This window comes from Cyprinodon variegatus, unplaced genomic scaffold (genome assembly GCF_000732505.1).
Source record: "Cyprinodon variegatus isolate N-32 unplaced genomic scaffold, C_variegatus-1.0 Scaffold1405, whole genome shotgun sequence".
NCBI classification, from domain to species: domain Eukaryota; kingdom Metazoa; phylum Chordata; class Actinopteri; order Cyprinodontiformes; family Cyprinodontidae; genus Cyprinodon; species Cyprinodon variegatus.
This window is the reverse complement of record NW_015151858.1, coordinates 65,799-78,683: the sequence shown is the minus strand read 5'-3', so window position 1 is coordinate 78,683 and position 12,885 is coordinate 65,799. Positions and strand designations below refer to the sequence as shown.

General features: G+C 38.4%; 1 protein-coding gene across 1 annotated transcript in view; it reads right to left on the bottom strand.

Annotated features, from left to right (window-relative positions):
* The window catches only part of LOC107103254 (teneurin-3-like), a 126,187-nt gene that overhangs the window by 53,841 nt on the left and 59,461 nt on the right, over nt 1-12,885 (bottom strand). The window contains exons 10-14 of the mRNA XM_015402878.1: nt 11,079-11,264; nt 8,070-8,090; nt 6,632-6,655; nt 5,132-5,278; nt 4,426-4,642 (exon numbers count right to left, since the gene is read on the bottom strand). Coding sequence (XP_015258364.1) covers nt 4,426-4,642; nt 5,132-5,278; nt 6,632-6,655; nt 8,070-8,090; nt 11,079-11,264 — 595 coding nt within the window. The remainder of the gene's footprint in view (nt 1-4,425; nt 4,643-5,131; nt 5,279-6,631; nt 6,656-8,069; nt 8,091-11,078; nt 11,265-12,885) is intronic.

The following is a 12,885-nucleotide window of genomic DNA, read 5'->3' as shown; positions in this document are numbered from 1 at the left end:
GGAGGGTCCCTGTTGTCACCCTTTTGTAGAACAAATTTCTTCCTCACGCTGCAAGGCAACACCCGTCTATTTTTCAAAGGTGCCGGGAAAGAACACATAAAAAGCAAAGGCCAAATGACAGATGTCTGTTGTAGGAGAATAGTGTGTGTTGTTTGTTTATTTGCACAATCAGTTCTGCAACACACTAAGGTAAAGGTTAATGATAGCTCAGTCCATTGAACAGTGATCAATGTCGGCCAATTTCTTTCCTTGACCGGCTCTGACCATTGATCTGAAGGTCAGACACGGAAAAACATATTTTTTTTCGCACTTCATTAAATCAAAACTAAGAATTCCCACTACCTCTGGTCTGTAAAAGCACCATCAAACACACCATAAAACACTTTTTAAATGCACTTTTGGGTTTTTTGACTTCAATCAAAACAATAACAAGGTTAAAGGCCTTTCCTCTGAGGTGTTTAAGCAGATAATCTTCCAATTCCTTTTTAGGCAGATTAAAGAACTTTTTTATAAGGCCTGAATTTGTTGACCTTTTTAATCAGAACATACAGTAATTTGCACACATGAGATTGTTATTATCCTCGCGAAGACATTCACAGTTAATTTAAATATAGTTTGCATTTCAATTTGGAAGAAAACTGGACAGCGGTGTCAGCTGGGAGAGGAGGACTGGCTTGTCTCTAGCGAAGAAAAAGCCTGAGATGTAAACCAACCAAACAAGATTGACAGTTAGATGCTCAGACAGCATTAAAACCTCAATGTAAGTAATGAAATTACTTCTATTAAAGCTGATGTTGTTTTATTAAAATGTTTCTCTGAGTCCCTTCTGACAAAATACTGACTTTGAAGATTATTCCAAAAAAAACACAATTTTTTCTCAAATAGCTCCTTTTTCATGCCTCACACCAGATTTTTATGACAGCGATGTTTCTAAATATCACTAGTGATGCTCATGATGACAGATATTACATGGAAAAGAGCAGTGTTACAAGCTATTCAGCTCTGTTACAGAAGCCCTCTCTAAGTTAGAAGCTAAAAAAGCCTGGTAGCTGACATGTCAAGAGACACTTTATAGCAATTCAGAACAACGGAGATACAACGCCTAAGGCAAAGTGTCACTAAAGACAGAACCAACAAAGGTTCCTAAAAGAAAATGCATTGCTACAAAACAAGAGAGCATAACTAAGAAAGGTTTAGAAAGGTGAGGTTAGAAGCTAACATGTGAAGGAAAGATGCAATTTATATTCAGAAATGACAAAATGTTCAGCCCTGAAATGTCAGAATCTGAAGCTTCAGTATAGAACAAAAAAAGGCCTATTTTTGAATCAGTCCAAGAGATTTTCCAACATTTTCAACGAGTACTTTTGAGAACATGAATCCCCTGGAGCGGCTTTGTACAGAACACCTCCCACTGCTGACCAAACATTAATGCCTCTGGAGCAGATAGGGGGGTTAAATACTTCACTTCAGGACACCACAGTGGTAGTTAGTCTTCTGTATGGGAGGGCATTATTCATTCACCAACCGCTCGTGTATTACTCCTGCTGGTAAATGGATTTGCTTCTGGTCAAAAAGCTCTCCAGCTTCAGCTTCTCTTTCCTGCTATCACCTAAAAAGAAAACTTTATTTTTTTCTTTTCTTTTTCATCTACATTTGCTTTATAAATCACAGAGGCAGAAGATTCATACATGATTTAAGCCCCTGGTATCCTTGACCATTTTTCAATGTGACTGTGGGGCCTTCAGGTAGAACTTGTCTAACAACGATTCCCTTTCCTAAATTCATGCATGTGGAGTCATTTGTTAGGTCCGACCAGTGTTTGAAGGTAAAACGGAGCCAGACAATGTAATATTTTTCCATTTACCATATCTGAACCGCAGAGGGGAATTTTAAAGGCGTTCCTGCTGCATTTATCATTGCTAGGTAAAAAGTGTCCATTTTTGCCTTTTTATCTCTGGGTCATTACATATATGAGACAGGGATGATCAACAGCATGAGCAGCTGTCTTTTTTTCTGTCCTTGCACAAATGACTCTTATCTTTTTTTTTTTTTTTTTCACAAAAAAAGAAAGCAGCAACAAAAAATAAAAATAAGGCCACTTAAGAGCTCCAGCAAAGGCTCAGTCTTTCTCCCCGTGTCTCTATTAATCTTTGGAGAGGCAGACAAATGATGCGAGAGCTGAAGCCTACAAACAAACGCAAAGTAACACCACCTGCTGAAATCCAGAAATGAATCATAAAGTACGTGCATTCTTATCTGTCACTGTCCCACACTGGCTGCAGAAAAACACCATCTGAAAGCCCAGTGGGAGACTTGTGTGGGGACATGCGATACGGCTGGGGAACTATTGTGGAGGAGAAGGCTGGGATGGGGGGGGGGGGACTCTACACCACAACACATGTTTTATTCTCTCTTCTATGCAAGAGACAAGTTTACTGCCGAGTTCTGAAACCAGACCGCACACTGAAATCGACTCCCTTTCGGTCGTCTCACACAATGGCTTCTTGTAAGAAAACAGAAGCAGACGAATGACCTCTAAGTATTTCCATTTTCTGTTCTGTCCCACATCAAGCACTCTGTGACTAACAGTCGTCGCTGCAGAGGGAAGTCTTTATCGTTGTTGCAGAGATTCAGACACTTCTTTAGAAAGTAAACTTCACTTTAGAGCCAGAATTTTATCAATGAGCTTTGAAACAAGCTGTAACACCAATAAGCTCTACTTTTTATAGTTAAAAAACATTAATGCATTCAGGTTTTTTTTTCCACAAGAGTGATAATTTAGAATAAAGCGTAATTAATTTTGTCACATTTCATTGCAGGGCAACGTACATTCTGCTTTTGAATATAAAACTGACTTTAGAGGAAAAGATAAAAAGTCAAATGAAATTTCTAAGCAATAGAGCTAATGCCACGGCCAGACATGAAATCGACAGTAAGCTCAAGACAATGAGGATGAGGATTACTGAGAACCCGGCTGAGGGGAATTGCCTCATTCTATATTTTGAGTTGAGTACACTATTTACATAAGGATTACTTTAAATTGTTGGATGAAATAATCCAAAAGCCTTCAGCACACAGTTGATAATCATTTTCTTCTCTATCAGTCCACCCCCATGCAAAAAAAAAGTGTTTCTGTGCAAATATGACTGCAGTAAGTTCTTTTTTAATGAAAACAATAACCGTCTCTTTGCTTTGCACGTCGATATATAACTATTTATTGTATTTCGTTTGTCTTTTACATCAAATATTTTAATACGTTTGTTTACCTTTAGCCTGTAAACTATGTTCTAGACACAAGTTGAATAGAATGTATAGGCTCACAGTCAACACGGTGCATGTTATAATATGAAAAATAACTCAAAATCAGTTTGAAAATGTAATGGTACTGAATGCATATAGAATGTGTAATAAATCAATAAAGGAATTGATGATATATTAAACACAACAATAGGTAGGCTATAATAGTAGATAATCAAGTAAATAAATAAAGAAATAATAGATAGTTAAATAAACAATGAAATAACTGAGTTTGATTTGCATGGTATTATTAAAAAAAATAATGATTTCAGATGAACAGAAAAACATATTTGAAATGCTAAAGATGATCAAATATAATTAGATAAGTAAGTGCTCACAATGGGCCAAACAAAGAGACCCTCCAGAGACAGACAAAAAAGAAAACCCTTCAAACACATTGTTTAGAATTTTCTTTAGACCTTTTAATAAGATAGATCAGTCAAATAAAACAACTTTATTAGAGTTCATGAACCAAAATGGAAAGTCATTAATGCCCTGCGATTGATGACCCCAATTGGGATAAGCATGATGGAAAATGGATGGCTGGATGGAAAGTCAATGATGAAATGGAAGCCGTGCCAACTTTCACGCAACTCTATAACACTAGTATGTGGAGTTTTAATACATTTTTTCATACAGATAGAACTTACAAAAAAGTGCTCCAACATATTAAATTTTCTCTCAAACGAAGCCTTCTCCTTAATATCAGATTTTTTTTGTTCATATCAAAGACTTGCATCTTCAAATGTAGAAAAGTGTGCTAGTCGGCCCACTGATTATAAAACATATAAATAAAGATTAATAAAAAAGTTACTTGCTAATCTTGTATAAACTAAAAGCATATCTTTTTCACTGTCTAATGTACAGAATCAATGTATATCCATGTTTTTCTGCCATATGAGCTGTGCTTAAAATAGAACAAGATACTCCTGAGTTACTTGTCACTTCTGGCAGCTGAACGGCTGTAAACAAACTCGTCATCTTGACTCCAAAGACAAATATGTGCGACACTCATGACGCTCCGGCTGCACAACCGCAGGTGCCTTCCTCAAACTGGTAATTAGACAGCAAACAGCCAGCGTGAGCCAAATAATTAAGCAGGTGTCAGAGCTACATTAAGCTGCTTACCTGCTGTTGAAGGGGTTATCCCCGGGTATCACATGACTGCCGCTGGGGCCGATCAGGAAGCTGACCCGGTCGTAAAAAGTTTTAGAAGAAGGCTGGGCGGCGGCGCTCTGGCCCTGGCCGGCGACGGCAGCCGGGTCAGTCGAGCCACGACAGTAGGTCTGACCCTGGCAGGAGATTTGAGAGCAGCAGTCTGGGTCCATGCAGTCAATGAGGCCATCTGAGAAAAAAAAAAACAGCAGGGAGACAGTTGGGACAGGCCCTGAAAGCTTTGATGACCTGAAAAAAAAGGAGGTTTTAAACCTCTGAAGCTGATAGGCACAGATGGCTTCTTACTTTAACTCAAGCGCCTAAAAGTCAGAGCAGAGATGTGACATGGTGAATATTTTAAAGCATCCCACGTGAATCATGACTGTTCTGTGGCTTGTACTGTAATTAGTCAATAGAGTGTTTTATAAGAAATAATATAATCTTAGCCCTTTTTCTAATTGATCTACTTTATATTTTAAAGCATGCTGTCTTAACAGTCTGAACTGTTGCAGCATTTGCATTTTCACTGATGTTTTATGTATGATTGATTTGTTTTGTTTGTTTTCTGTGTCACTAAGGAGCCGAATCAAAATGCTTTTTCCTGTCTGCTGCAATAACGCTTCCACTTAATTCCTCTTTCTTCTTCGACTGCTTGTGCTCTGCCTTTACGTCTTCCTACCTCCCTCGTTATCCTTGCCGTCGGAGCAGAGCGTCTCGGTGGCGACGTCGCAGCCGAGCCCTCTCCATCCGGACTGGCAGATGCAGTGCCAGACGTTCTGATCCAGGACGCACCTCCCGTTGTTGTTGCACAACCCAGGGCAGCCGTCTGTCAAACCATCACGCACGGGGGGGTCAGAGACGGAAAGAAGGAGGAGGTGGAGGGAGGAGTGAGGAGACAAGAGCAAAAGAGGGCATGTGAGAGTGGAAATAGGGGAAGAGGGGTAAAAATGATAGAAGATAGAAGTGAGTGAACATAGAGAACAATACACTTCTGACAGGACTAGGGATGGGGGGATGAGAGGTTACGGTCGTTTCACATGAGTTGAGGGGGCTACTACTGAGAAATGGGAAATGTAAAAGAGTAAAGGGGGGGACCTTCAAAGTCTTCATTCACTGTAAGTAGAATAATGGGGTGAGTTTATAAATTCAGATTTTGGGAACATTAGAACAATATTATTAGATAAATTCCACTTTATTTAATGGCACAACTATTACCATTATCTTTTCATTCGTATCGAGATAGAATTTCTATTATTTTTCTAAAGCTTAGAGCTGTACACAGAGTTCCTCTGCCTTTATGTGTAAAAGTCAACACTTTACTTATATTTCTATAGTTCTCTGAGTTTTTGTTTAATATCTAAAACTTTTCTGTTTTTCAAAGATAGATTTCTACAGAGTTAAAAAGATGCATGGATAGATGGATGGACGGATTAAAGGATGGATGATTGTATGGTTTTTATAACCAGTGGGGCAAAAACATTTTATATTTTTCTTTTTTGGAAATAATTATCCAGTCCAGTAATATTTACGACACCTTTCCAGTCTGCATAGGAACCCTGTGTGCAACCTAGACCTAAGAGGCTGGCGATTTCTCACTTGGGGTTTCATTGACTTTTCCTACAAATAATTAGCATGAGCAGCTCGCTGCAGATGTTGGGGGGAATAAAAATATTAAATAAATAAAAAAACACTCATGTGAAGTAACGGCAACATCAAAGGGAAGAGGTATATATGTAAATAGGGGGAAGTGGGAGAAGAAGGGGAAGGAGGGGTCAAGAGTCTCCACATTTACAGAAAACAGTGCACTTGCTGCCAGATCGCATTCCTTCTAATGGAGGGTGAAGACAGGGAGCCGAAACATGACTAAACCACACCAGTTCTGGGCGTTTAATCTGGCAGACACAGGGAGTTACGACAGTGTTGGAGGACGGGGAGGGGTGGAGGAGGGACGTACCGTGGAGTCTCGTGTGAGACTGGTTCAGACGGACAGGAGATGAGGGGACATATCGTGTGGGGAGGGTGGGGGGGTGTGGGAGCAAGGGGGGGTCAGGGTCACAGCAGAAACATTATGATCGACTCGGACATAAAACAGGTGTATATACGCCGTGCTAGGAGAGACAGAGAGCAGGGAGGGATTGTTCATGACAATCTCCCTTGTGGGGGTAGTGGTTCAATTTACCTTTATATCCTATCTTGACTGCTCCTATTACACATCCGAGGAAAGGGAAACATTTGGAAAAGAAAATTACTTATCTCTGCGGTGGCAGTTTGCTAAGACTGGCAAACACATTTACTTAGAGTAAGTTGCAAAAGAAAAAGTGGAAACGGTGTCTGACACACAGCTGCCTGCAAGGGGAGCTTAAATATTTAGAGAAGAACCTCTGCAGGTCGTCGCCTTCCGGATTCTTCTACTCACCACCTTTTAGATAGTGTCTAATTTCAAATTCTCCACTGTGATAAGTAAATCAAAGTATTAAGGATGACAGGTAATACTAAGATTGAGTGACAGCATACAGGTCCTCCCAATAAATCAGAATATCAATTTGATTCAAAAACATATTGGCTCGAATATTTAAATATGCTGCTATAGCTGAGGTTAAATCTTCATTATTTGATTTGATTTATAGGTAATGAAAACTGCAATTTAAGTTTCTCAGAAAATTTGTATAGTTCAAGGGTTGAATATAAATACTACAAACACAGCAATGTAATGCTTTAAATAAAATAAAAAAACTGCAAAAAAAGCAGATTTTACAGTTACTCAGCCGACAGATGCACTAACACTGTCCGTAACGAAGATAGGGAACTGCTTAGTCAGCTGTTTTATCCAAACAGATTAATACATAAGCTCAGTGGAAGGAAAAACTCATGGTAAAGAAATGTGCACAAAGATAATTGGTGCATGAGAGAATTGTGAAGAAAACCTCTCTCAAGGGTTTAGGAGAATTAAATAGATTTTTTCCAGTTATATAAAATTCAAGATTTTGGAGCAATAATGGAGAGAGGGACATAACCTTTATGTCCTGACTAAAGTCTTCACAAACAGTGATAATTTATTTGCACCTGTTCGATCACTCTGCTTTAATTAAACCAAACTCATCATCATCTATGATGAGATCAGACTCCCTGCTTTCCTCTGCTGACCAGCTTTATGGATTCACCTGTTTTGTGCAGGAATTTGTATCTGCACAAAGCATTAGGTGCATGCACTAAACAGTACTTGGACCTCTTTTCAGCAGGAAGACATTTTTAAAGTAAACATCCTAATTTATTTAGTAGCTATTTAGTGTTTAATAGCTCTTAGAAGCAGTGTTATTTTTTTTATTAGCTGCAAGGCATAACTATCAATATGGACAAAATATATATATATCCACAATTGGACAGTTTTACCTTTTGATTTGAACTGATTTTCTAATGATATTCTTATTAATTGAGGTTTATCTGTATGACAAGTGTTAATGAAAGAGAGGAAACAAGTTAGTTAACAAGTTTTCAGCTTTAAAGGGTTTCACATTTTTTTTTGTAAAACGTGGGTGTTCAGTGTGATTAAAAGAAAAATCAATATTTCATTTAACGATATAAGTTTTACACAAAGTGAAAAAAAGTATTTTTTTTACCTGATACTCTGGAATCCAAGGCTACATGCGTGAGCCGAGACGGGAGAGAGAGAGACAGGGAGGCAGACAGGCATAGAAACGTGGGATAAAGAAGAGAATGGACATAAGGATGAGTTAGGCAAAGGAATGTAAGGAGAAAGAAACAAACAGAAAATCTATCAGAGAGAAGAAGGCAGAAGTTACAGCGGCTACAGTTCTAGAGGCTTCTTTGAGGTTTAGCAGAAGGAGTGAAAAACTTTTTATATAAAGCTGGAGTAATTAATCAGAATAATAAATGTCCCCATGGTTTAAACGGCCTTGATTTGTAAAGATATTTCTGTTAAGAAAACCAAGATAAATCAATTCTGCAGCCTGTGTAAAGCAAAGCCTTTGTTAACACTCTCCATCTGCTTTTTTCTTATTTAAAGCGTCCACAGTTTGTCTTCTCTTTGTTTTCAGACCATATGAATCATTTTCACCCTGGTCTGCATCAAAACATCTCCCTGTCTGCTTGTCAGCATGCGTATGGCCTCAGCTTCTACTGTAAATGCATCGTGAAGTACAGTTCTCTGCTTCTGTGCTCTTATTTTTTTTATATATTTAGACTTTTTTTTCCATCATCAGCTCCACTTCGACGATTTTGCACCGAGACAAATCAAAAACACCTTAGCAGCAAACTGCTGTTCTGAGAAAGTGACTGACAATAGGGTAAGCCTTGCATATAAAACAGGATCTAGATGCTTGTGAAAAAAGAATGACCAAGGAAGTGCTCCATTCAGGAGCTGACCATGTAATGTGATTAAAAGGCGCTTTGTGCAAATGGCAGTTATTCAGAGTTTGAAAGACAAAATAAGCTCCCGGTTCCTTTAAGAAAAGGTAGCGCACCGTCTATTCATGGGAGTCCAAAGCATGGAGTTACTTTCCTGACGGAGCCTGAACAGGAGAAAAGAAAGAGAAAATGGATGACGTGCTGAGGCGGCCCCTGAGGAGGGAAAGCTTAATAAGATCAGGAATGTGACCCTTGCAACAACTCCCTCACTGCAATCTCCTCTCTCCGCAGAGGTGGACCGGGGCTGCAGAGAGGGGATTGCTTGAGAGAGAACTTGTAAATACATAATTAAGACTCAAGAGTTTGGAGGGCCAGATCTTTTTGTTTCGCAGCAAATGTGCCGCCATCGAGAGGCAGCGAAATGACACTTGGGAGAACAGTCTTGGAGGCTGCGTGTCAAGGTTTAACTGTTGGACCTTTGACAGAGGGTAAGATGTGGAGGAAGTTTGAGTTAAAGGTCAATAAGAAGTGGCATCTCAGAACTCATTATCCTCATTAATGCCAGGTGAAGCACGGCTATTTTGGAAAAAATGATATTCCAAAGAGGCCTGGCCATGGTTTGTGGCTCCCTTAATACCTGCCCTTGACTCACTAATACAGAGGCCCCACTTCAGCAGTCTAAAAGGTGGAATACATACATCATTTATAGAAATTACAAACTTAATATGCGGGTCTTTTCAAGGCACCGTGTTTACAGTAAAAGAAAAGAAAAGAAGAAACATGATTAATAAAAGGCTAAAAAAATTTTTTTAAATTTACGAATCATATTTAACATGCTCACAAACATTCTGTTTCTTCATGTAGTTTTTTTTTGCTAAAGTTTGACATATTATAGCTCACCCTAGGGTTTTTATGAAAGCTGTGCCTTGCAGATGGGGGATAACCTCAGCAGAGGAGATATTTCCAGAACAGTCAGAAGCTTATTGCGTTTAGAAAAAACAAATACTTTTCCTCTAATACAAAAAACACAAAACAAAAAACTACATGGGTAGAGGTGAATGTGCGACCTTAAACTGCTGAAGTGGTAAGTCATCTAATCTAAAAATCAAAGCACAGAATAGCATATTTTTTCCTGGAGTTCATATTGTGGCTCCTCACCCAAGGTGCCACATTCGGGTCGAGCACAAGCTTTAAACCAAAACTTATGTGTACAGAGTGAATAGCTAAAAAAAAAAAGTTAAAATACTCAAGATACTTAAAAGTCTAGAGGAGGATGTTCTTTTTTTTTGGTGGATCATCAAAATAAGTGGTCTTCTTAACTGACAATCATTCTTGTGATATGTTTACATAAGGCTGTCCTATGTGCTCATTCCCATTTTCACTTACCGGTGGTGAGTCTGACATAGTGGAAAAATTGCAAATCTTCTTTTGGAAAGTATGCTTGTATGAACGATGCAAACAGCAACATTTAAACAGAGCATGCACGGGGAGAAATGGGCTTGTGCACTCTCTTGCACGTGTTTAATAGGCTTTCCCTCTCGGGGGCGGGTACAGGGTTGTGTATGTGCATTTTTTTTTTAAGTAAAGAGGGTGGGTCTTTTCAAAATCTTGCAAAAATCGTCCTCTATAACTTTAATGTAAGGACTGCGTCACTGTTTTTAAAGGATTTTGAATATTTGCCCCTTGGCCAGTTAGATCTAAACATTATTGTTCAACACTGAAACTCTGGTGTGAATTACTCTGCTTTAAACCACAGTTTAGATCCATAAGTATAGATTTATTAATTATCTATTCTAACTTTTTAATAAAGTTGATCAAATCTTTTTGTTCCTCTTATTCTTGTGATAGTGTGTTTTTAAACAAGGGAAATTGAATGTCTTAATGCAGTGGTACAAAATATATATATGCTGTTTCGTAGAATTATTAATTTTTTTTATAAATATGCATTTTGTTAAAAACAATCACTGGTGTAAATACCTTCATAGATTTTGGTGAGTGTGATAGACCACACCCTGAACTTTGTTTTAAAAAGCAAAGGTTCAGCTGCATGCCAAAAATGCCACCAACAGCTCATGACTGATTGGCTATAGTTAGAGAGTGTGGGCAGCATGAGAAGTATAGCATGATCTAATTTTTGAAACCCCTGCTGAAAATCCCAACATTCACACTTCAATGTTGCCCTTTCATCCTTGCCAAGAGATGAATTTCCTCTGTGACTTGGGTCTCTCTGGGCGCCATGTGTGGGTGTCATCGTGGCTCACCGATGGTGCAGTGTTCGCCCGTCCAGCCCTGGTGGCAGTCACATTTTCCCTCTCGACAGACTCCATGGTCGATGCAGCGCGGGTGACAGTCCCTCTGCTCGCATTCTGGTCCTGTCCAACCTTCCTCACAGTGACACGCACCACCGATGCAGGAGCCGTGGGGACCGCAGTCCACCACACACACTTCTGTTGCAGAAAAAGGAGAGCTGGTAAAACATGCATCTTGCCTTCTGTTAAAACCCATCCCCCATTCTGCATTCCCTTTTTAGTCTCTATACATTCATCTGCCACTACTTAACAAAAATGAAAAACACCCTGATGTTTGCACAGAAGTGTTTGCTCCTACTGTTAAACTGGGCCAATAAGTTCAACAGCAAACAGTCTGTTTTTAACACTTTTGTCAATAGCCTATAATACATTCTGGATATACTGTACTGTACCCTGCAGCTACTGAAATGCCTGATATCATTTAATGTGACCAACAATTATTCATTGCTGCAACATTATAAACAGGTTTTTACAGAAAAGTTTTCACACTGCAAAAGGCATCTAGAAATAAGTACAAATGTCATAAATTACGTGTATTTACCCTTAATTTGAGCAGGTAAATAAGATTTCCCAATGAAATGAGATGGTTTACACTTAGAATAAGATAATAAGGTATAATGTACTTGGAAAAAAGACAATGCAATGTTTTTTTTCTTATTTTAAATGTAAATTGTGTTCTATTGGCAGACTCATTTACCTCCTTAATTCAAGAAAAAATGCACTTATTTAAAGAAAGAATGACTTATTTATATTTTTTATTTTTTGCAGTGATCCGGACTTGTCATGCAGGAAGATATGATTTCTGAGGGTTTAAAGATTTGCATTGTTTGAGGGATAAAGGGTGCCTCAAATAGCCGACAACTTTTTTTTTTTCCACTTAACCATATATTTAAATAATTTTATTTTGATTTCCAACACAGCAAAGTCACTATTGCTGAGTGGAAATGGAACCATACGTGGTTTCTTTTGGGGCTGCATATGTAATCAGCCCTCTTCATTTTAATACCATGGAACAAATTGCCTTTAAATGTGACCTAATTAGAAAACTGGAAAATTTAATCTCGGTATAAATACAGCTGTTCATTGAAGGTCTCAGTGGATAACAGAAAATAAACAGCACAATAGGCTAAAGGACCCAGCAGACAGGCAGGGGGGGAGGCTCTGGAGAAGTTTAAAGACATATTAGGTTCCACAAAATTCCAAGCTTTAAGGAATAATTTACGGGAATTTACAGGATTTAAAAAAGAAATTGAAATTTTCTAACTTTTTGAACAATATCGTTCGTTAAAGAGAACATTTATATACATGTTTAAGCTAGAATGATTTGACATTCAAATATTATTCCCTTACGACTTTAAACAGAGCTCTGTCTAATCCATCACATGAACATGGAGAGAATGGACCATCTAAAAACCTACTAATACACGGACGTCAAAGTGAACTGATAGAGAGGCCCATGGAGGTGCAAGCAGTGATAAAAAACATTAAATCCGAAAGATTTCCATCAATTCTTAGAGGTTGGACGCCTGAAAATGTCTGTAGCTCACGGAAAGCAATTAAAAAGTATCTTTTTCACAGAAATAGAATCAAATATTAAAGTGGCTTTCAGATTGAAATCACTTTCACCGAATCCCACTTTTCTCTCTGCAAGTTTTTGAGGGTCTAAATTATCTCATCAACAAGCTGTTTCAATCTCTCTAACTAGTGCTTGCCACCAGAAAGTGTTTACAACATACATTAAATATTTGTCTAAATAAAC